At 34.8% G+C, this 26,153-nt stretch overlaps 1 protein-coding gene across 2 annotated transcripts in view; it reads left to right on the top strand.

Moving 5' to 3' along the window:
* Positions 1-26,153, top strand: part of LOC114069626 (centrosomal protein of 128 kDa-like) — a 101,328-nt gene that overhangs the window by 6,315 nt on the left and 68,860 nt on the right. The window contains exons 3-6 of one of the 2 annotated variants that reach the window (XM_027906548.1): positions 11,701-11,778; positions 13,502-13,612; positions 17,227-17,335; positions 22,070-22,210. In XM_027906548.1, coding sequence (XP_027762349.1) covers positions 11,701-11,778; positions 13,502-13,612; positions 17,227-17,335; positions 22,070-22,176 — 405 coding nt within the window. In that variant the 3' untranslated portion in view covers positions 22,177-22,210. Of the gene's footprint in view, positions 1-11,700; positions 11,779-13,501; positions 13,613-17,226; positions 17,336-22,069; positions 23,340-26,153 lie in introns of those variants that run through there. The other variant, XM_027906547.1, reaches the window with a different exon arrangement.

The raw sequence follows: 26,153 nt of genomic DNA, 5'->3' as shown, positions 1-26,153 counted from the left end.
ATGCTCGCATTCAATGTGCTGGCACTTCACATAGTGCTGTGTGAGTGTAAAGAGTGTCAACAGGACATTAATTCTGTTCAGGGTCATCTCTTATTCATGGTTTGCTTACATGACAACCAGTCAGGCATGTATCCACTGTCAGGCATTTCTCACAAACCGTGAGTTAAACTGCCTGCAAACTCCTTGTGCTTTCTGCTCCCACAGCCATTTTGACACAGGCAGAGGATATTTGCTTGCAAATAGCACAATATCATACAAATTCAGTCCATATTTTGTGACAATGTTTGTTCCTATTTTTTATGGAGCTTTTCTCCTTTTTATACTTCCAATTTCTCCAATTTTTAAAAGGAAGATTTATAAGTTACTTTTCAGATAGAAGAAAAGGATTATTATCAGTAAAATACAATTTTCTTTCTTAATACAAGTTGGTAGGTAACATCTGAATACAAATTTGTGATACTAAATCCTGGAACTTTTGTTATTGCTGACTTAAGAAGATATGTAGTGTTAAGCCCTGAGTTTGCTAACATGACAAATATGGTCATCACTGAGGCTGTCGAATACTTCCAAGGCACTCATTTTACTTTTGCCATTAAGTTCCTCTATGATGTCAAGCAAATAACTTGAACTGAATTTTTCAGATATGTTTAATTACTTTGTGTTTCTCATTTTTTGGGTGTCTGATTTTGTGATTTTTGAGGCCTGATTTACAGAAATGCAATTTACTAAAAGCTAAATTCAGTGGGAGCTTTGGCTATCTGTAGTCGCTAAGTATATTTAAAAGTCAGGTGTTAGATTGCTGATGTGAATACTTTGAAATAATAAGTGGGTTTAACCTTTATATCTCTGTTTCAGTTCTGAGGATGGCAGCATCCTCTCTCTGCCCCCTTCAGTGATCTAGAAAAGAGGAGTAATGCTTACGCAGTCTGAATGTGTCAGGGTGAGCTATGATAGAAAAGCCCCCGAGCAAAAGAATGAATAAGGCTTGCTGTTTAAGGGATCCTTAAGTATCTTTAAATTTCTAGTGTGTATGTCTACATAGCTGTAAATCTATGTAGCATTTATGAGTGCATAATAGTTACAGTAGTTATATATTTGTATAATTTTTGTATCAGCTGTTATTTGAATGCTCAGAGCATGACATCAGAAAAAGTACCAGTTAAGTATTTTGTGATTTGATTCAGGTTACAGAAAGTGGAAATGGAATAGAGACGTAAGGTATTAAATTCAAATTCAAACAGAATCCTTAGTGAAAAAAAAGTTTAAATTGTGTAAAAAGCATTTTCTTAGAATTTTAACAGCGATGGTTCCTGAGATTCGCAAGATGCAAGATATAAAAAGGTGGAGAAGAAGGGAAGAGACACATACACACACACGCATACACTATACAAGATGCATAGGAAAGCATCAGCACTCCAGAACTACTCTCCTACTCTTCTTCCTTTCTCTATGATCTGCTTGTTTCTCACTCCTGCACTTGCCAGTAAAATTGTTGTAGTAGCCATATGATGAACTTGCCAGCTTAGCTAGTAAAAAAAAATTGGGAAAGAAATGTGACATGAACCTTTCAGATTCTTTTTAGAGCTCTGGGTGAATAAGCCTTCCCGGCCTAGCTTAATCTAACTCAGTGATTTTGTGAGTTGCTGCAAACTACGAGGTCTCTTGCCTCATCTCTGATCCCTGTCAGCTCCTTCTCCTCTCAGCAGTGTTTTTGATCTGGAAGCTCCATCTCTTGTCTACTGTGCCAGACAGTTTCTTGGGTCTTCTGTTTCCTTAGCCAACTCCTGATTCCCAAGGAAAGTGCTATATTAGAACCTTCTTTCAAGATATGACACATGATCTGATCACTCCCTTAAGGAATCTGAGAACAAATAGTACCCATTAAAGAACCTTTTGGATTTTTTGGCTCTTTTTCTTCAATCAAATCAATTTTGCAATATGATTCAATCAATACACAGCTTCTTGCATCAGCAGGTGGTGCAGGACAGGAGGAGAAGCTGGAAGGTAAGAAGGAAGAACAGGGTTAATTAGACAGGCTCACTAGTGGATATAAATGGAACTGAAGAATCAAGGTGTTTTCTGGAATAATCCTTCAACCCTTGAGAAGTGCCAGGGTAACAAGTACAGGCAAAACTGAGGTTTTGAGTACCTGGAAGTTATGTATTTGGCTCTTTTTTTTAGTTGAATGCTGTTTAATAAAGTGAATTTAATTATTTCATAGCATTTAATTTTCTTTATTACTTTAGGACTCAGTTATGCAGTCTGACATTTTAAGAGAATGAGTATGATTTTATCTTTAAATAAGGTGATTTACTTTATTCTTGAGTGTAACTTGGTTCTGACATACAGGATTTGGATCTATGTTATTTACAGAAAAAGGTGTATGACTTTTTTTGGGAAAATCTGTTTTGTATTCTGAGATGTGGCTACAATGGGAAGTGTATGTATTTCTCATAAAGAGGTCAGGATGCATTTTGTAGGTGTACACTGCTACTATGCCATGCTTGTGACTTCAGTGGGTTTCTATAAACTACATAGTGTTCTTTGTGAGCGTACATTGCAAGTCATATTCCTCTGCCTTAGTAGTACTAGTCTGACATAAAAGACTGCAAAATTTAATTTGAAATCAACCACATACTGAAGTTATTCCAGTGAATATATGCATTCTATATCCTTTGATCAATAAAACAGCTTGCTGCTTTCTGTAGAGAACCCAGAAGTGAGGTTACAACTTTCTTAGAATACTTGGATCAGACTTTTCTGGACACAATTCAAATTTTGGTTACAATGTCCATAAATCTAGGTTAACTCCAGTAATGCTCTAAGTATGTGGCAAAATTGTTATTAAGTATGAGTTTCCTTTTCAGAATGAACATTTATGTGTTTTGTTGTAACTCATTTTTATGTTGAAGAAAGTAAGGTTTTGAATACCAGTAAAACAAATTTCTCTCTGCATGCACTCAGCTATTAGATTATTCTCTGTAGTAGCAGGCTCAAATTTGCATCAGTTTTCTGGTTTATCATCCAATTTAAAAGAAGAATTAGAAGGATGACAATACCCAATGCATTTCACAGAGAGATTATGCAACTGCCTGACACCATCCATTTTTAGGTTCTCACTCTCTCTGTATCTCTCAATGGGCCTTTCATCAATAAGTAAATCTTGCTGTTAGCTCTTGAGATTAATTCATTATTTTCATACTTTGTATGTATGAATGTTTAGGAAATCTTGAATCTAAGGGTTAATACTTTCTTTTCTCCTTGTTTTGCTTCTGTAGTGTCTTGCCAAAACTAGCATTACATCAAAGGCCTTCTGGTCCTCCCAGAATGCAGCCATTCTTTGATCTTATAAAAACGACCAGAAGAGGAGCAGCAGTTTGAGATCCTCTGTCCTGCCTGCCTCGCCTTTTCCTTTCCTTTCATCAGCGAGCCAGTGTGCCACTTCCCTTCCTGGGGCTTCACTGAGTCCTTCCTCTGCTCACTCCCACCAAGTAAATTCTGCCTCCTGATGGTGTTTGCAGCCAGCTGTTCCTTTTCTTGTGAAGCTCACCTTTCTCTTTCCTTCTTCCTAGATATTGTCTTCTTACCCTACAAATCTATGGCTCTTATTTAATACCCAACTACTTGTCCATTCTCTGCCCTCTATTATTTGGTGCTTAGCTTGTTCTTTCAGTTTTTTGCTTATACAACACTTCTAGTTTTCTTCTGCCGATAGTTTGACTTTTTTTTCTGTAAAAGAATTTCTTTTGCTGCTAATGGTATGCACTTTTCAACAATTGTCTTTCTCTCCCATTCATTCTTACTTCTTACTTTCTGCCTAATTCAGGGATTTGGTTTGGGAACCAAAAATGCAGAATAAATAGATTTATAAGATTTTCTGATTTATGGATTTCATTTCAGGCTCCATATTTGCACAAAGTTCATAAGCTAAACATATATGTATATTTCTAAAATTGCCTTTCTAATCCTCCTTTCCTCAAAAAACTGATATATAACATGATTTTTAAATTATGCTCTATTAAAAATGTTCTTCACTATTTTGTGAAAAATAATTACTAAATAATGCAAGAAATAAAATTTTTGAAAGTATTTATATAGTTGCATTGAGACTTTGACTACGAAATTTACAAATAAGCATAATCAAGAATATCTGTCTGTGTATTGTTAAAGAATATTTAAAATTTTGACCTAGAAATTGAATGCTAAGTCACTTGTAAGAGGCAGGTTACAAAATGTAAGTAACTAAATTTTATTAAACCTCTCTTTGTTTGGTGGTCAGGATGACAGTTTTATAATTGTTTATTAACAAAAAAACACTGTGCATATCCAACAACTTGGTCTAATAACTTCATAGTTTCTCTAACAGTGATATCAGGAATGTAGTATATTATAGAATCACAAAATGATTGAGGTTGGAAGAGACTTCTACCAGTCATCTGGTCCAGTCCCCTTGCTCAAGTAGGGCCACCCTGAACTAGTTGCCCAGGACTATGTTCAGATGACTTTTGAGTATCTCCATATAAGGATGGAGATTTCACAACTTCCCTGGACAACCTGTGCCAGTGCTGTGTTGCCCTCACAGTGAAAAACTGTTTCCTATGTTCATATGGAATGTCATGTGCTTCAGTTTGTGCCCACTGCCTGTCACTGGGCAACACTGAAAAGAGCCTGGCTCCCTCTCTTTTACACCCTCCTTCAGATACTTGTGCTCATTGATGAGATCTCCCAGAGCCTTCTCTTCTTCACACTAAACATCCCAGCTCTCTCAGTCTTTCCTCACAGGAGAGATGCCGAGTCCCTCAAAAAATTAGTTGCCCTTTGCTGGACTGTCTCCAATATGTCTCTCTGGTACTGGAGAACTGGACCCAGCACTCCAAATGTGTCTCACCAGGGCTGACTAGAGGAGGATCACTTCACTTGGCCTACTGGCAACATTTCTGCTAGTGCAACCCCTACATTCTTTATCTATGATCCTTTCAAAATTATGAAAATGTGTTCCACATGTTGCAAATATCCAACATTTTTTCCAGAGTTTAGTAAAGCAAAATCCTTCAGTTTTTAATTAGGGAAGGTCAAAATCTTAAGATAAATCTTCACTACAAAAGACTTACATTATCTAAAGTTATTTATATCAGTTGAACTAGGTGTAGTAGTATACAGTGTTCTTCGCTTTTTAAAAATTTTTTTAACTGAGTAGATATATGTTTGTAAATGTAATTTTAAAGGGAGATCCTATCAGTTCCATCCACGGGATTCTCTTTAGAAATCATAGAACTAATAAAGTTGGAAAAGACCTCCAAGATCATTGAGTCCAACCTTTGACCAAACACCACCATGTCAACTAAACCATAAGCACTAAGTGCCCCATACCATAGTTTCTTGAACACTTCCAGGGATGGTGACTCTACCAACCTCCCTGGGTAGCCCATTCCAATGCCTGATAATCCTTTCAGCGAAGAAGTTCTTAATGACCAATTGAACCTTCACTTGAACAGCTTGAGGCCACTTCCTCTTGTCCTGTCTTCTAGTTGCCTGGGAGAAGAGGAGGATCCCAACCTCACTACAAGCTTCTTTCAGGTAGCTGTAGTGAGCGATAAGGTCTCCCCTGAGCCTCTTTTTCTTCAAATTAAACAACTCCAACTCCTTCAGCTGCTCCTCATATGAATTATGTTGCCCTTTCATCTGAAGAATATGTATCTATGAGTTCTTCCACAGAATAGGAGGCTTATAATTGGCTAAGACATAGATATATGTGGTATAATGTGCTTGCTTTATTTTTCTTGATTTGGTTTATATATCACAAAATAAGTTAAATCTTGTTTGACAACAGACTATTGACTGAGTGTTTCTATGTCCTTAATTTTAGATTTAAATGTTTTATATTTGATCTAATTATAACCTTAGGAACACAGACATCAGAATTCTCTTTATATTTCAGTTTTCTCACCTGAAAAGTTGAACAATATTTCTTCTTTCCTCTGAAGGCTGTGTTAATTGAATTTTTTTGAGTGCTTTTTGGAAGGCTTGATGAAATACTGTTAGCAGACAAAACTTTAACATGAATTACATGTAAAGATTTTTATCCTAAAGTGCTGTTCCCCATAACATTGCTTTACTTTACACACTCTACCTCTTGTGTTATATTTCTCTGATTTCCAGGAATTATGTCTGGATGTCTCTGATCAAAATCTTAGGAAACAATAAAGAATAGATTCTCAAAAACTAGTCTTATGGATGCCCAGTAGTACTCGGAGCACTAGCTGATGATTCACAGAAACCTGTCTTGCCAAAAGACCCCACTGTTTCCTCCGTGTTTTCATCTGCTAGTATGCATCAAACAACTGAACATTCATAAACCCCTTTCTTAATATTTTCCCCATGTAAACAGTTCTCCTAGTTAGCACAGGGAAGTCATGTGCTAATGAACGAGAGAAAAGACAGTCGATGCCATTGCAAACAGGAAACGAAACATTCATGAAGCTCCCTTAATTAAAATGTGGTCCAACCCATTCAAAACCATCTGGAGTCTAAATTAAATGTTCAATTAGTCTGACATTTGCAGTGCTTTGTTAGCCAAGGTCATTTGTTTTTCATAAGCTGAAGTGTAGTTTTTGCTTTAAAAAAAAATCTTACTTGTTAAAACTTTCATTAAGCAATGTATAGTATAGAAAAAAACTAATTGAACATGCCTGTTTTGTAACTTGATAAAGTTATATGTGTTGCCTATCTTTGTATGGGTAAATTGATTCTTGATGTGCTGAAATCATCAACACAATGGTACAATTGGAGTAATGGTATGCCTGGAATATAAAGATGCAAAATACATTTTTTTGTTTTCTGTGTTCCCTCTCTATATATGGTGTACTATGCACAGAATGTCCCAGCTATCATGGAGTTTGCCTGGCATTTGAAAGTCAGCAGAGCACCTCAGGCTTCCTAAGCAGACCCACACTGTGTAGAAGAAGAGCGTATGATGTCTTAGTCTACAGCTGGAGACCAAAGATGACAGTTTTACAGATCTTAACAGGGAGAGGAAAGGAAACCTCTATACATGCTGGGTGCATCCTATTCTTGCTATTTAAGTATCCAATATGCTAAGGTCATTTAAATATATATATATATATATATATATATATATATATATATATAATGGCCAGTCTTCGCAAACGAAGATCCGGGGAAGGTCTTTACACCTTCCAGCCTGCGCATTGGATTTTTTAGGTGAGACACAGCGTGCGCGGAACTGAGCCCACCCTTTAATCCTGAGGTTCATCTGCCGGGGCCAAGCGAGCTTGGACAGTGGCAGCGAGGTCCTCAGGACGTAGATGGATTGCCTTACGGGCTAACGAGCTCCATCTGCCTGGGGAGTGTCCCTGACCGGGAATCGAACTCGGGCCTCAGTGTTGACAGCACCGCATCCTTAACCACTAGACCACCAGGGGCTCCCTTTTAAAAAATTAAGTCACTGTAGGTCACCTCTAACATCTGATTTGTGAGTAACTGCCTGCTGACATGCATTGCAGTCAGTTAAAGTTACATCTCATTTAATCTTTTTATGGCTAATCTTTGGGGATTAGGTAACTGTTACTTTAGTCAACTCTAATTTAAAAAAAATATCTGTGCAGTACAGATAGCCATTTGTTTTTACCTACCTCAGAAAAGAAAGGAGCACTGTACTTGAAAGTAAATGAAGTTTAGTTTATATTTATGTGTTTTCAATATATCGACTATAAAGGCAAACTTCAAGAGTACTATATACAAACTTGCTTTGATTTATTTGCATTTAGCATTGCAGCTTTTAGACTAAAAATAAAATGTGTCTGATTTTGATTTGGATCTGTCCCTTGAGACAGTGTGAAACCGTCTATCACCAAGAACACATCAATATAGGAGGATTAACTGTTCACATGCACTTTAAACATCAAAGTGTTTGTATGAAGTAATGGAAAATAAGTAATTTGTTTTATCATTCTCTGTGAAAACATAGAACGCCCCTTTTCAAAGTAAATAGTCTTTATTTTAAAAACAGGAAGATTAATAGCACTCAATCTATGGAAGAGACTGCTGTTAAGTAAAATACCATTTATACTGCCTCAGTCAATACAACTGGCGTTTTTTCCTCTTATCAGTACCATCGGTGCACTGGGTCAGTCAGTGCCTGCTGTTCCCTGTTAAACATAAGCAGACAGATGTGATTGCTGTCTTTAGGATTATTTGTATGCATTATGGCATAGGGCTTTCCAATTTCTGGGAAAAAATTTAATGCTACTTAATTGCCCTCTAAGTCAGGTGCTTCTAACATCCTTTTCCACATTTTATCTTTGTGGCTAAATCCATCTCTTTTAATAGAATAGAGTGTAGTCATTAATGATACAAATATGGCATTTGAACCATGTTGAGGAGATTGCTGTGCATTTCAATAATTACCAGAATTACCATTAATTCTGTAGGCCAGCTAGAAGCTCTTCATCACTTTTCCTTCCCATTCGTCTGTGTATTTTATTCCTACCTTCTTTATTGCATTTCCCCTAACAAACTTAGCTTTTTTTCTTTTTCTGTTTTTATTTGGACATCACTACCTTTCTTTTCATCAGTTTTATGGAAAAGGCACGTTTCTGTCCCTGAAAATGTTAGCATATGAGTTATTCAAGTCACTCCACAAACTCAGAAGACTGTGACAATTTTAGAATATAGAAGGAACCATTCTGGTTAAGAGCAAAGGTCAGTCTAACCCAGCTATAGACTTCGCAACAATGGTCCAAATAAAACACTCAGGGAAGATTGTATGATCAGGACTGATAGATATTTTGTTTCCCACTCATTCATTCTGATTCCAGCTGTTCAAAGCTCAAAGACATACAGGCTGAAATGAAGTTTCTATGAATTTGGAACTGGTCCATGGTCTTCCTCATTCATTAACTTGCCCAGTTTTCTTCTTAAAGCCATAATATCTTTATGTGACTTCTGATTTTGTGCAAATTCCCCTCATTCATCTGTCTTCTTGGTGGAAGAGTCCTGTTCTTTAGAGTAAGTGCATTTAATAATTTCTCACTTGGAAACAGCACTCCGTGGCTTTGATCATTCTTGTTGTACTTCTCTGACCTTTCCCTGTTTCTCTTCTGAGATAAAAGTCCACCTCTACACTCAGTAGTCAAGATGCAAGTGGATTCGTACTCAGTTAGTTTCTCTGTCTTTTTTTTTCCCTTCCTGATTAAACTGAGTGTTGATTTTGCTGTTCTGATTGATACAGAGCACTGAGTTAGCAGGTTCTTGGTAATATGTATCATTTCCCCGTGGTCTATTTCCTGAATAGTAATGGTTAGCTCAAAGCCCATCATTTTGAGTGTGAAGTTAGGTTTAAATTTTGGGAACCTAAAACACCTTTCAGAAATCCAGGTAGCCCATATCATCCTTTATCCACATGATTCTCAACAAAACCAAAAACCAAGGGCTGAGTATGCATATAACCCAAATTCTGATCTTCTATTTTCAAGATTACAGTTAATAATGTAATTTAGGACTAGTGGAGATTTAGCTAATTAATTTTTTTCTTCTACAACAAGTGTATGAAATAGAAGGGGTATGTTTAAGAGAGACTTTGGAAGAACAAATGATTAACATCTTCCTTAAATTTATTTCCAGACAGTGTTGACATGAGATCTTGGCATTGGAATTCAGAGAAAAAAATTGAAAAACAGGATTGCTTAAGGCATGGGCTTATACCCAGGACCTAAGTTCCTTTTTTGCCCAGAACAGATCACAGATCATCTTTATTAAAATAGGGCATGGTGGTGGGAAAAGGAAAAATCTTTGTACTTGAAAAAAAATGCTATAAATTGAATATACAGTATATCGTGATGAGGAGCCACTCCATAAAGTATGTCCTCTTTCCCAGTAAACTTTATTTCAACTATGTGACATCTCAAATTTATATTTTTCTGCCGTTCATAAGTAAAAGAGTTTAGCAAAATGTGTTAGGTAATACATACCATAAGTTTAAAATATTTATAGTTTAATTTGGTGCTGGACCAAGGAGAGATATTGCAGGGTATTGCAATTTTGGGTTATTTCCTTTGAGGAAGCATTGTATTTCTGACAGGGTAGGGGAGTTGCTGGTGTTCAAAGTAAAAAACTTTGTTGATATGTCTGCATCAAGACCTGTGTGATACTAGGATCACTGCTGAACAAAAGGAGTCAGTATTTTGTTTCACATATAGTTAAGTTCAGATTCCTTAAGGTCTGTCAGCTTAGAAACCCACATACAGACCAGTACCAGGGGCTACTTTGGGAAGAAGCAGCAAACATGGCATCTCATCATAAGTTAATGGTGTGGAAAATCTCTGCTTTGATGAACATATGGCCACTGTAAAAGAAGAACAAAATATGAATGAATACTGATTTACTGTGGTAAAAGTGAAATAGTTGATTCTTATAAGAGGGAAACATTAAAGATTGATAGATACCCCTAGGCAATTTTATTTTCAAGTGGGGATGTTTAGAGGCATTTGAAAAAATAAAAGAAAAAAGAAGCTATTTTATAGCTATAAAAACATTTCTACACTACAATCTGTGAAAACCACTTCAAATGTGATGTGTAGGCCTCCTGCCTGATTGTGTCCAGAAATATGAAGAAGAATCCATTTTATATATTCATTATTACTATATAACTGCAGATTATGTAATTATTTTCTGGTGAAGAACCATACGTGTTACAGGAAAGTTAATTTTTTATCTTTTCTGTTTATAAAATCTTAAGTGAATTTTGCAAGTAAAAAAATCTTATTACAAATTCAGTTACACATTAAAATAAAAGACTTCTTAAGATAATAAGTGGTAGTTTCAGTCCAAACATAGCTAGCTAAGTGTAAAATTCACTGAACTTCCTTTCTCATGCAGCAGATGAGAAAACAAAAGGCACTGTTTTCTTGCTGGAAGAAATAACCTTTACTAATTCTGAGTTTTGCAAAATTGATTTGCTCTACTTTATTTGCTGCAAGTCAGCACAAGTATGCACCTTTCTGTCCTTTCAGGCGTTTTACATTTGCCAAGGGCAGTATTCGATGTTGCCATTAGGGACTTTTTCATACTGTGCGTCCTCAATGCTGCCCATTTCAAGAAGTGACTTACCTATCTTTCAGGCATAACTTCATATCTGTATTCTTCCATTCTTTGCAGCTTGCAATAGACTAGATTTTTTGTGTTTTGGGTGTGGATGTGAAATCTTGTTGAGTCCAACCCTAACTCTCCCTAGAGTAGTAATTCATTTTTCAGCAGTACATAGCATATATCTAAACCAAAAATAGAAAATTTGATTGTTCTATATCTAGCTAAGTGCTCATTGCATATCTTTGCATTTGGGAAAAAAAAAATGTTTTTACTATTTTAAATGTACTTTACTCCTTGAAGTGCAATAAAAGAAAATTTCATTCTGAAGGCTACATAAACTCCAAAATTGTAGATAAGTAGTGTTCTACTCAATAAACTGGTAACCAGTCATGGAGATTCAAATTAAGGAAACTGTGCTATGTGTTTTAATGTGACTGTTTTTCTTAACAACCTGTTTACTGTTGACCTGTTCAATTTACAGACACATACGTACCTATAAACCTGTTTCCATAGATTCAATAGGGCTTTAATGTTTGATATGGAGAAAAGAAATGATTATTTTTTTTATGTTTTAACTTGTGTTCTGTTCTCTAGAGCACTCGAGCAGCTTTAGACCATCTGGAATCTGTTCCTGAGAAACTGAGCCTGTTAGAAGATTTGAAAGATACTGGAGTGAGAAGGACTTCATTTGACTCTTTCAGTAGTTCTAAAATATTTTAATTAATTAAGGTTCTCTCTAAATGTGTAGATCAATTGTTTAATAAGATATTTACAATTGTTTATGTACATATTATATAGACAACATACAGAAATTTATTTTCATGTTTATACAGATTTATTTGAGGGTATAAATTTAGCTCTAAATAGTAACATTGCTGAGGTGCTCGAAAATGTAGGCAACCATTGGTAACAGGGCATAATGGGTCATGTGCTAGTTACTGGTTCAGAATATTTATGTTGAGTGGTAAATTCTAATATTACGTGTTAAAAAATGAAATTTTTGTGGCTACATAAATTATGCCAGTTATTTCAACTTTTAACATAATGAGTGAAGATAGATGAACTTTGTAGCTTTTTGGTTTGTTTTGACATAATGACAATTATTATAATTTATTTTCTCAGTTCCACTATCAAATCAAGGTGTGTTTGGACACAGTGGGACATATTGACAGTAGTGGTGACACAGTGTCAAGTGTGATAAGCCTCAGATTAGATCTTCAGTAGCTAAGTGGCTAAACCCCTATACCATAATTACTTTCCTTATATGAAGTTGGAACCTCCTTGAAAAATATAAATTTTAAATCAGAGTTAAACCACGGATCAGCAAATGCACAATGATTTGCATTTGATTTGCTCTATAGAATTTTTTATCCTGTGGTAGTAATAAAAAATTCAAAAAATAATTGCTTGCAGCATTGCTGATTCTGTGTGTTCTTGCCTGAGGTCATCAGCTAATAATTTTATTGCTGTCATCATTAGCAGAGTTAGGAATGGAAATGCAGGTTAAAATGCTTGGGTTTTCTACAAAAAATATCATTGAGATATACAGTTTTAATTTCACGTTGCAGATATCCCCAGAAGAGCTTTTTTGCTCTGACAGAGTTGGTACTTGTCTTCTGTTTCTGCTAAAGGAAAAATTCTGCTCTCAGCAGGCAAAGCAAAGGCTTGAATGTGGGGTATTAACAATCTCCTTTACACTTGCCCTTTCTTGCTTGACATTGCTTTGAGGATTGCTTTGAGACTGGAGTTTCATTACTATTTCAATTCAAAATTAACACACTGGATTTTTTTGTACAATAGCATGTTTCACTCTCAAATGGTATGCATGAAGTATTTCAAAGCTAATCCTTGTCTTCCACTTCTAGCAAGTTCTTCCCTTAATGTTTTCATAGGAAGGGAGAAGGAAAGAGAAAGGAAACCTTTGGTAAACCTCACAGGTTGTCTCAGAGTTCTATTAATTCAAGTGAATCATTATCTTATTCAGTGAGAAACATTATGTTTTCTTATTGGGAATACTGTTTAGTCCATATCCTTAGAACACTTTTTTCGTCAAGTGCTTGTTTCTACAGTAATGTTATTAATTTTTCGCCATTACAGAATTTCTTTGCTAAAAGGTATGATATTGCTGAGTTTTGGAAAGAGTTACAAGTAGTCATTCACCACTTAAGGATGAGACCATTGCCAATATATCTTATTTTTATTTTACCGTTATTTTTCTGTACAGAACATTATGCTTTCATATGGCCCCTGTATTTCAGCTTCTGAAAGTTAATATTTAACTCATTTGTGCTATATTGAAAATTCTTGACAATACCTGTGTTTACAACAGCCAGACAGCATTTACTAACTACTTTTCACATTGTGAAATCATCTAGATTTTTTCAATCACTTCTAGGAGTCCCATTGCCGAATGGAGATGATTGAGGAACGGTATATGAAGTATAAAGAGATAGTGAGTTCTTTACAGCAACAGCTGGAAGATTCAAAGCGAAGAGACCAAGTCAAGGTATGTCTCTGTACTCCACTTTTGTGTCCCAATTACTTTCAACCAGCAATATATAAATGCTTTATTTAATATATCATTTAATATAATATAATTCCATCCATTGCTGATGGAATGGCAACTATATTGGCATGGCAGGAAATTTGATGACAGAAGTGTTATCTTCATTGTAAAATGTCATGCATACTTTGCAAAAATCTTTCGCATTTCATGGGAAAGTGTCTTACTATGCCTTGATACTCTGAAGTGTTTACTTGATTCATCAAATTTCTATCTACAGCAATTTTTTAAATTGTTTTGTTCAATTTTCTCTTGTCCTTTCAAGTAAAAGATAGATATAGAAACCTGTTTCCTCCATGAAAAGGAAGATTAATTTGTAAGTCACATATAGGAATTTTTCAGTAGTTGATCTTTACATTCTTTACAATGTAAAGATAAGATGCCTCTTCATATACAAATGAAGTCCAGGTAAATGGTAGAGAAGTGATTTGCTAAAGGTCACTTAGTGGACTGATAGCAGAGCTAAACATGAATAACTATCTCCCTGCATTGTAAATCCAGTGCTCGTTTAGAAACATTGCCTGTAATGAGTTCACCTTTCCAATTTTTAATGTGCTTTCTTTCTCATTAGCTTGTTCACTGTCATATCACTCTTTGCTGCATGTCACTGTGATAGCAGCTTGCTTCAGCAGAACTACAATTTCTTACGGATGTGATTGAAATAAGTGATCAGAACTAGAGAATCTTACTAGTATTTCTGCTACTTATCTCAATCAAATCAGATTCTTTGGCAATAACTCATATCTCTGCCTCTAAGCAGTTGAGCTCAAATCTAGGATCACACACTGTATCAAAACTTTAGTATGTTTGTGTTCCCCACCTCATCTGTAGCGATCTTCTGTAAAATGAGGACATACTTACGAGTATGCCTTTGTAAAAGTGGAATATTTTCACTTAGTAATATTTTAGTGGAATATTTTAGCTTAGTAAGTTGCTGTTGTAAGAAGGTATTGATGGCTTGAAAAAGCCCTCTTGCTCTTCCATAAGAGAATTGAAAGGAAGAAACAGGGCACATTCACTTTCAGTCTGTTGCTGATGCTAATCTTCAGTTTCTTGAACTTCTCCTGCCTCCACACAAGAGTTACTAAATCAATAGCCACTGAAATTTGGAAAACGTTGAAAAGCTAAGTGGAATGCAATCGGCTGATGGTAGAACATACTGTTGCACTAAGCTGACTGAACTTACTGAGCTTGTGTGATTTGAACTCTATATTCAGAATCCAGTATAAATCTGATTCCAAAACAATATTTCCTCCTTCTTTGGACAGCAGAAAGCCTTTAATGGCTTCCATTTAGTCAGATCTAATTGGGTTTTTGCATGACATAGAGTACTCTTTGCTGTCACGGCTGTTACAAATAGAACAGAATGTTCAAAACCAAGTAACAGACGGGTGCTAATCTGATTTCAGTGATCAGGCTAGCTTAGACTAAAAGAACTCTTTCTAATGCTTGCCTTTCTTACCCTCCTTTGGAACTAACTCAAATGCATTGTTGTTTAATTTTTTTTTTAATTTTACTATTGGATGTCAATTGGGACTCTCTAAAATTGATTGCTGAAAGAACATAAGTTTGAGGGCATCAAAGTTCATTCTTTCTGATATTTTTAATTCATGCTCTGTACACAGCATAGTGCTTCTGCATAACAAAACAGACAGATATTTGGTAGGTGGTAAGATAATGCATGTTTCTTGTAAAATTTTTACACTGACCATTTTAAATAAAATGACTTGTGGAATTAATCTTTTTCCTTTATTATGATCTTCTTTCTAGCCTTTCTTATAATGCACTACTTTCAGCTTGCTTGCCAACGTTAATCTTAGACAGGCATTATCTAATCCCGTGTCCCAGCTTTTTTTCATTTTAAGGAGGAAGAATTAAACCACAGTTGAATGTTTCCCTAAAGGCTTTCATTTTTCTTCCTTTCCTATGATTTCATTTGTCCACACTCAATATTTCTACTCTTCTGTAGTCTTGTCAGATAGCTATAAAATACCTGTTGCTTAGAAGCTCAGAAAAATCATAATTGCTATTTGTATGTGTTGAAATGTAAGATTTCCAGTAATAAAAAGAGACCAGAGGCTGGCAGAATACCATCAGGTATAACAATCTTGATTTTTCAATGAAGAAAAGGCCAAGTGATAGTAGATAAAGAAAGTAGGAAAAAGAAAATGGTAAAAATAACATGTTAAAATAAAATAACTAAACCCAAATACCAGCAGATGCAAAATCAAAACAGAAAGCTAGAGGAAAACTAAAGATAAATGTTATGATGGAGAGATACAAATATTTTAGGACAATTTCCCAGCCACAGATAATTGACCATCTTGTCAAACACAGCATACAGATTTAATTGTCCATGAAGCACATGAGAAAAGACACATTCTATAAGTTAAAATTTCTGTAAAGATAAAGCCATTTTGTACACAGATACTGGTAGAAGCACCTTGCTTGTTTAAAACCTCTGTTCTAAGATAGCATTTCTGGAAACAGAATGGAAGGACAAAAACTTTTTTGTATTCTTTAAAAGTTGTTATTGAGCTATGAACACCTTAGGTATTAAGTCTCTCATCAGCACATAAGGGGATTAATATGTGTAATTCCCATTAGTCTTAATAGGAGTAAATCCTTCTTCAGTGATGGAACAAAAGTTCATTGTATCTCTAAATTAATGTTGAATTTTATTTTGTTTTCTGTTTAGTTTTCAAATCTTAGTATCAGCATGAGTGATAAATTGCAAATGTTTTAATAAAATTCACTGAGGCTGTTTATGATAATAATTCAATAGCAAAATTGAGTGTTTTATGAACTGATGCGTTTGTGCATTCTCATTTCAAGAAACTGAGTAATTCGGATACCAAGCCAAACTTTTAATCTTATTTTGGATGGTAATGTAATTGGAGAGTACTTGCTGCTGAGCTAATAGAGATTTTTCAGGGATTTTGTTTAAATGACCTTTTTAAAATTATCTTTTCTTTTTAGCTTATAGACCAAGTAAGTTTCCCTTTCTTTTCCAACACTGTATAGGTTTAGTCATAAACAATAGCGCTGTACTTCAGACTTTATTTAGTGATTTAACAAAAAAATTAAAAAGCACCCTCGGGCATTATATGAGAAATCAATGAAGTTTGAGTTTCCTCAGTGGCAGGGAAAATGCGTTTAATATTTATTACCACTTGTGGAACTTCACTTAACTGATGAAGTATACAGCATTCACTGATGTCTGCCCTGCTACTATGATATGCCCTTAACTGTGGATGTGATATGAACAGAAAAGAGAGCATTTTTACAACTTACTGACTTGCAATGCCACCAATGCTTTTCTCAAGGCAAAGCATTTTTTTGCAGACATTTTATAGTGATGAAAAGGGAATGAAGTTCGTATGCAAATTAGTTTGAACCTAACTGCAATACTGAGAATTTTGAGAATTCAAATCAGTATTTTCCAGAATGTGTGAAATCACAGCATGTGCCTGTATGTGTGTTACTGTAGGATTTTTTTAAAAGTTTACAGCTGGTTGATAGTAACAGATAAAATTACTTTTATTTGGTTCTCATAGGACGTGAAAATGGATGCTGAGATTTCTGATGTAGAAGTGACTCCTCACTCTTCTAGTTGGCAAACTCAAAACAACTTTTTGTCCAGCTCACTGCTCTCAGATTCAGGTTGTAAGTATTATATCACAGAAAAAATCTACAAGTAACGCATTCTCCTCTTATAAAAACTTTTTTACTTGAAAGAGTAAGGCACTCTACTATTCAAAAAAGAAGTGCTAGAACCATCTTAAGCATCCTTCTGTGTTTTAGCTTTAGATACTGGATGGATACCTTCGTCTAGGAAGTACTTCATTATATCCTGCTGATAGTTGTTTGGGATTTTTTTTAGCTGGGACCTACAATATATTCTGTTCGTCACCTAAACCTGTGCCAAAGAATAGGGCTGCACGTGGATTCTGAATCTCTGCATGATGAATCTTACCTCTGTAAGCTGTGTGTCTTTTCAGGCACCAGAAACATCCTAAAGCATGAATTCTTTCCCAGATCGTTCGTAGGTACCAGTTAGGCTCATGCTTGTGTAGCATTTTCACAGTAAAAGCTGAATTCACTGTTTCCACTTCAATAGTGTTTGTTAACTGTTCTTTCTATCCCGTCATGCATATACAATTTGTGGTCATGTAAAGTTAAGGGATCTCTGATATAGTAGGAACTTACTCAATAAAAGATAGGACATGGTAAGTCTTAATCTGGTACAGGCACATCTTTGCCTGTAGTGTCAAAAATAACTTAGGTTTTTAAGGTGGTTTTTTTTTGAGCATAACAGTACATTAGTATCAGAATGCTTTTCTTCAAAAGAGTATCACCTTCCATTTCTTTTCAATATAGCCAGTTTGTGTACTGGCAACCAATTCAGTAAAGTAGCATTCTATGTAATAAATTGTATTACAGGATTCATTGTCCTTTGAAACTGTTGCATCTTAGAATGAGTGCTGCAGTGCATTACTGCTCACTAGTTAATCCTGAATTGATCTGATGAGGTTAAAGGTAATTGGTTTCTTTTCCTTTCCAATCTGTGGGTTGTGGTTATGTATGCAGAGCATACTGAATAATGATAGTGAGAATAAAGCATAAGAGCAAATGCCTCTATCCCATCTGTATTTCACGAATACCTTACGCTGTCTCAGAGTTGATTTTTCCTTTTTCCTTAACCTCATCCCCGTAAAAGTCATGCAAATTAAAGTACAGTTCAGCCTGTTTTTGGTATAGAAAATAAGTAACCCATACCTTGCTGGCATGATGGACTAGATGTCCCTTCCAGTCTCAACAATTGCAAAAGTGATTCCACTGCAAAAACTTATTGAAATTTAAAAATGCAGCTGTGATAGTTTTAACCTAGACCTTCCTTGGTGACCAGTTTGTAACCAAGGAAGGGGCAGTGTTCCAAATATTCCATACAATTTTTACATAAATCGGGGTATAAATAAGAGGGGAGGAGCGGCCTTTGCTCTCTTCTCTTCCAGCGAGGTTCAGGAACAGTGGGCCCTTGCGTTGGTCTTGCTTATCTAAGGCTGAGACCTGCAGCGACCGCTGGCCTGACGTGGATGTTTGGAGAGTGCTGGCCGCGTCTACCAGTCCTGTTTTTCCAAGGGACGTGGTGAAATTTGTTTTATTAGTTATTTTGCTAGTTCTCGGATTTAATTGCGTATATCTGTTTGGTGTCCCTTTTTTTCCCCTTTTGTCCCTTTTTCCCCTTTCCCTATCCCTTCAAGGGGTGTTTAGATTCCCTTTTGCTGTGTACATAGAATCTTAACTATATATAACTGTAATATACGTAAAATGTATATTTTTTATATAACTAGCTTGATTTCAGGTTCTTCAATTTGCATAGTTTTTTTTCCTTTACCCTGGGAGAAGGGAATTGCTGCTGTGGGTTCGGGCATTTGGCAGGGAGCCAGGTTCAAACCATCATAGCAGCATAAAGGTTCCTAAAATATTACAATGTATTTATATTGCTTAACATGAATGGAACTTGCTAGACCTTTGTTCCTTTAATACTTTTTAATAAATTTTAGGCAGTTGTAAGAGAAATAGGATCCATCTGATCTGAACACCAATCTGATTAAACAGTTCCATGTATTTATTCTCTTACTCAGCTGTTTTTATCAGCACTAAGCACTAAGTTTTCTGGATCTAAAAAAATTAGTGATGAATGAAAGGCAGTAGTGATTCAATTCACTGCTTAGTGGTTATGGCAGTAAGGCATGTAGATTACTTCACAGACTTTGGTTAGTGATTGGTTATCACTTTATGCTGAACCTGATCTTCACCAATAAAATGTGTATTTTGAAGTTTTTGCTATAGTTCTTGAGAACAGTGAAAATTCTTCAGCGGTATTAACACTAAGGAGATTTTCCAGTGAGTGGCAAATGATAAAGGCAGCTACTTCAGTCATGGTAGTTACATAAACACTGTGAACTTTTAATTTCAGTAATGATATTAATTAGTTATAATTTGAAACTTTGACAGTGAAGTATAATTTGAGGTCTTTGCTCCCAAGTCTCCTGTAGCTTTTAATAAATCTACCTATAAATGTCATCATCTATTTTCTGTGATTAATTATCTCCTTACTTCTTCAGAGAATGGACTGGGGTTTTTCTCATTTACTTTTTGGTGCTGTTTGCAAGCATTTGTGATTTATGTTTCCTCATTCCATCTCTTCTAAATTCATGAAACCTTACAAACTATGTAGTCAATACGTAGTACTAGAAACTTCCTTCCCAAAGTGTGTCTCCTTGTAGAGAGCATGAGGAAGGAGAGGAATCACATTTGATATAATTTAAGTATCTGTGAGGAGGATCCTAGGATTGAAGCTTAGAACTGATTGAAGAAAGGACAAATAGTATGAGAAAATAGATAAGGGAACAACAATCTGCATCCATATATGTCTTTACTAAAAACTTGCCAATGCAGAAAGCAGTTAAAAGGAAAAGTAATTAACATTAAAATTCTGTTTTGTTTCTGGTATAACTTCTGCAACTATAACAGCTTTTCCATTACTAACTATTTCAAAAGATGCTGTGGGAATGTGCTTTTATTTCCATACCGATTTTCTTAGAAAAGAAGTTTAACTGAGAAAATAATTTATTCAAGAAGCATTCATTAGACATAGTTTGCAGTCTGTATTATTATCAGACCAAAACGGTTGGTCCAAAAAGTCACTACTAGTTGTTATCTAAAGAATAACCCTCAGAAACTGTTTTTAATGGCTACTGTATTTTCCTGAAATTTTTATTACAAGGGTCCCTAGAGTTACATATGCTTTGCATTAGCTTTGTGAATTGAATCCTGCCTTTCCCTTTGTACGTTTCATCGCTTCGAGGTTTTAACCTGGATGGTTTCCCAGAAACTGTATATGTCTTACAAGCTTTCTATTGTCCTTGGGAATTTATGTTCCAGGGCATCATAAGCTGTGACTTTATAGAGAAGAAAATAGCCACCAGTTTTCCAACTTCTGTAGCTGGGGTTGCAGTTTTCTCTGACCTTTAGGCTCTGGTGATAGACAACACTCTTGTGTGAACATGGTATATAGCATGAATGATATCATGGTTGAATGAAAACAAGTTGTCCTGAATGTAGATTTTATTGTCGTAACAATTAACTCCTGCAGTGTATTGCAGATGACTGTCTTTATCCTTTAATGTACACTTTTTCATAAGTTCGTAGGACTATTTCTTTTGGCATTTATAAATAAGTAACATAATTAAAAGTAAAAAGACACTGCAACATCATTATGCCATGGGACACCATTCTAGAACAAAACCTTCTAAGGCTGCTTAAGCATCAGAATCTGTAATGATTCTTCAATGACATCTTCACTTAGAAAAATGAAAATTGATTTAGTTTAGCAATGAACTTTATTGTTTTTCCCCTTACTTTGAATACTGTCTGCAGGAAGTACCACTGAAATAGCATACAGTAGCATAGTTTTGGACCAATACTGAAAACTTTATGCTACAAACTTATAACTCATTGTTATACTAATGTCCCAAACAGAGTGATTTCATTATCCTTCTGAAAGTGAAAACATCAACTAATCAAACTGAAGTCTTACTCCCTATTAAATAACTTTTGGTTATATACTGCCACAATTTTACTGGATCATTAAAAATTGCACTCTACAATTTATTACAAACAATCAGGATGACCACTTTTCTGACTTGCTTATGATGTAAGGAAGACCATAAGAAGAAGGGTATGTTGTATAAGCTGATATTGGCTTTGCTTAATTTCTGCCTTTTGCCAAGTTTGGATTTTTTTTTTTTTGTTAGCAGATGATGTTTTGTCAATTTAAACATCTAGATTTCGATGCAACATAATGTATTTAGAAATAAACATTATACATGAAACTTGCTGTGAAGGTTTATACACAGTATGACAGCGTATGAACACTTATTCAGTGTCACTTGTTGACTTTAGTCCATGCTATTGGTAAAGATATTCCGTCAGAAATTTTTTGACTGGTTTGTTTTGTCTTATTTAAACAAAAATTCTGGATAACTAAATGGAAAATATCTTAGTGAGATTAGAAAATGTTTTTAAAATGCAGTCTATGTTTCTTCTGTATAAGAAAGCTCTTGACCATGCTTGTAATATAAAGTATTAAAATCTGTTTCTCCTGAAAAAAAAGTCACTTTCTCAATTCATATTAATATCATATTCATATTCATACCATATTACTTGCTGAATAAATTATAATATTAAAAAATGAAGTTGATATTTTAAATAAACATCAATGGTCAGTCAACAAAATTGGAGAATCATAGGTTCAAAAAGGCCTCTAAGGTCATTGACTGCATGTGTTTCTTTGAAGATGCTTAATCACTTTTTTGTGTGACTTATTTCTAGCACTTATGAAAAGAATGGTTCCTTTTGACACAAGTGCCACCAAGGAAGATTCTACCAGTGTTGCTGGCAGTGAAATGAAGCTGCAAGCAGAAGGAGGAAAGCAGTAGAACATTTTACGAAACCACACCAGTTTTCTCTGTGGTAAATTCCATTCCACTCTTTTTTTGTTTTTGAAAAGTAGTTATTCCATCTGCTACAGGAGTGATGCACCCTTAATGATTCATGAATTGCCAAACATTGAAATGAAAGAGCACGAAGAGTGATCCTGATGAAGTCTTGTGAAAATTTACGTGACTCGTACAACAAAGGCTTTCTGGGATTTTTCTATTCTCTTGTATTTGTTTCTCCAATACTGCTAGACTAAATTTATTATGTTCCTGATGTATTATCAAGTGAAATACCTGTGACATTAATCTTAGCTATGACCTTATTTACTCCTATACAGGAATTTTTTGACAGTTGTTTTTTATTGCATTCAATAACATTACTAATAACGAAAAAATATCCAGAAATTACCTATTATTATGGGAGTCCTTATAAAGTGTTGTAAAGACACATTTGTGATTGTAGATTCTTCAGTTTGCAAAAATCATTTAAGAAAGAAGTGATAAACAAAGTGAAATCTTCTCAAAGATTTTGAAAATTCATATCTTGGTTTCAGGTTCAGCATATATCTGTTATAAGCTGTCTCAAATTATTCTTCTGGCCAGAGCAGTTTTATCAGATGGCCTCTGATAAGGCACTTTAAAGCATCTGAATCTCACCCTTCTGTATTAAAAGTGTAGAATGGCACTGCTATGTGGCTGTGAAAATTTTAATATCAGGGTTTAATGATCATTTATTTATTCTGTTTTGTTCTCTATTAGAGAAGATGTGGCATATTGATTGTAAAATGATACAGAAATATGATATTGCACATTTTTATTTGTTCAGATATCTATATTCTAAACAAATTGGATACAATTTTGCATTACAGTGGTCTCAAATAGCATATCACAGAAGAATTTTCTGCTGTCAAAAGAAATACAAGTGTTTCTGATGGTCCTTGTTTTATTCTCCTCTCAAGTGCTTCTGGCGCAATCACTAGTAATGTGCTTTAAAAGATTTGCCAAATCTGTCAGAGTACTGTAGCAACATTAACACCATTGAAACCAGTTTGTTTTGTAGACTTCTTTCTATTTAGGAAACCTATTTTTTCTCTGAAGCACTGTCATTTATTAGCACATTTATTAGTAGGTGTCTCAGGCATAATGCACAGGTCACCTCAAAACAGGGCCTTATTTTTTGCTTGTTTTTACTTATTTTTGGTTTGTTTGTTTGTTTTTTTAATTTTCTAAGAAGTATTTTGCAGTCCCTGTGGGTTCTCTGGACAGTGCACTTACTTGACAATCACCTTGTATTCACCCTGTTTCAAACAGAACATGCTGACAACATCAAAACCAGACAGGGGAACGAAAAAAAATGGAGTTCATTCTCTTTTCATTTTCTCTGTATTTAAGTTGCTTAAAATTAAAAAAAAAAAAAAAAAAGATTTGGTTAAAAAAAGTTTTCTTACCTTTTGTATGTGTATAATACTGTGCACACCAGTGCTGGCATTGGCTTTTTGCAGACTTTGGCACATCTGTTTATTCAGAAGGTCAAGAAAGCTAAACAGGCACATCCATCTCTTCTGATCTCAATAGCAATGACAGGGACAAGAAGAAAAAACAAAAAATAAACTTCTATTCTCTACAAAGACCGTGGATGTTATGAAGCAGTGTTTAGCTCAAGCCACAGTTACCATAAACTAAACTTACTTTTAGTGGATCCAAAATTTGTAATTTATTTTTTTAATTAGATCAGAGTAGAGCTGGAAATATAGTATTCAAAATATTTGAGCTCATTTTTCTGCTAAAACGTTGAAAAATTGCAAAATGAAATGTCACCAGCTTGCAGACTTTATGGTACCTACAAATTATGGCCAAAATATAGAAAGGACACTTTAAAATATATTATGAAACAGTAAATCACGCTCTCAAAGCACATTAGGTTGTAATAGGGTCTGGTACATGGATTGCTGATGGATAGATGTATACTCAACCCATTTTACTGAAATTTAAATGATTTTTGAGGTATAAGTGCTTTTTGGTAAATGAATGGGCCTTTAAGAATGAACCTTCTCAGCTGAGAAGTAATACACAGAAAAATATTGTCCTTTCTTTTTCCTAGGGAATTTGTAAAAATCTTCCAGTTTTATGTTTTTATACATTTTTTCCTCAACTGTAACCTAGAAATCTGAAGTATGTTTTCTTAAAACAGGATCACTTCTGCTTTAGAGTGTTAGAAAACTAAGGATAAGCAATCTGATCTCCCTCACTATTACATCAAGTATTGAATTGATTTTTGTACTACGCAGGACAGAAATTACTACTAGCTGAATAATTTTAGCATTAAGACTTTAAATATGCTCAGTGCTTAGTATATTTGCCTGTGGCTATGTGACTGGGTTTTCTGCAGAGTTTTATATCCTTTTATGAAATTTCTAAAAGGGCTGGAAGAACAGAAGTCAAACCACATTTAAAAAAAAAAAAAAAAAAAAAAAAAAGAGGAATTTTTACTGAGTAGACTTATGGACTCCAAAGCCAGGAAATTCTTTCTTAAATTTACCCTCTTGGCATGGCAGTCTAGATAGCATGTAATATTTGTCCCTCTTCCACCTTTGATAGAGGTTCATATTACAAAATGAATTTTGTTTCCTCTTTACTGAAGGCTAAAATTTGCTCATGACATTATGTGAAATTGTCCCTTTGTGGTTTAAGAAATAATATTTTTTCCATATTGGCCTGAAATAGTACTCTACTGACCAGTTTCAGTTTTTAAAGTAAAAAACCATAATTTTTAAATAGAACCGATGTATATTTCAGATCTTAAAAATTGCTGTCCCTTCTGGTACCTATTATTTTTTATACATTAACCCTTTAATTACCTATTCCTCAATTCTGACCCAAAGCAATGGTTTTCAATAATCAGCAAGTGTGGTATCATACCAAAAAAAATGGTGGTTTGTGTCTTGGTTCTGTTTAGCATTTGGTAAATCAGGAACCTTTTTATATATGTAGTAAGTACATACAAATCTGACAAGCTAATAACAGACATTCTTTTTTTTTTTTTTTTTAAATACTGTCCTGCAATACAGTTGTTCATTATTGTGCTTTTAAAAATGCACTGGCCCTCTATGTCAGCATCAAATAGTTGTCACTTGAATAAGCTATAAATTTTATGCCCTTTAGTTTCTTAATATTTTACAGCAAACTTGAGAGTACTTCATTACTTTTGAGCTTATATTTAGTCAATAGCCAAAATAATTTATTTTTTATTATGTAATTATGTCATCCTAAGAAGAAATGTCAAAATAAAAATAAAGCTTAGTCCAGGATAAAAAATAAAATTTTACAGTGTTTTCTTACATTTACTTCTCAAATTTTTGATGGAAGCCAGTCTTCAGTGATGGTGAAAGTACTCCTTGGATATTCAAAACTCAGCCACATTTTTACTATCTACTCTGACAAAGTAAATAAAGAAGATACATGAAAATCTCATACAACAAAGAAACTACTGTTCTAAAATCAATTTTTGAGCTAAGAAATCTGCATATCAGTTAATCTCCTGCTTGCAAGGCATAGTCTCTGCACTGTGTAGCACTGAATGCTTTTTCTTGAATGAAAATGCCAGCATTACCCTGGTATAATTTTTATCACTAGAATGAGTAGTATACAACCTGAATACATTATCATATCAACAACACTCAGAAAGATTTATTCATTAATTTATGAGGGAATGCTTGTTTCAGTCAAATTTTACTACATGTTTGTAGTGTTAGTACCATATTCATCTCTCTTTAAACCTTGTCTTCACTCCACGGAAGCGTTGATACTGAAGTTAATGTGAGCTGCAGCCTAATATCTGGGGATATAGCCTTATCAAAAATGGGTGTGCAGGAGGACATCACGCAAATTCCTATGGTTTTGATCTAATTGTAGAATTTAGAATCAGATGTAGAGAAAAAGTAGTAGCAGAAGGAGTGAAAAGCAGTTTGTGATTAAAG

The sequence above is a fragment of the Empidonax traillii genome, unplaced genomic scaffold, assembly GCF_003031625.1.
Source record: "Empidonax traillii isolate 1590-97213 ecotype Southwest subspecies unplaced genomic scaffold, ASM303162v1 scaffold1319:size131266, whole genome shotgun sequence".
NCBI lineage: Eukaryota > Metazoa > Chordata > Aves > Passeriformes > Tyrannidae > Empidonax > Empidonax traillii.
This window is presented reverse-complemented; position numbering and strand designations above follow the sequence as displayed.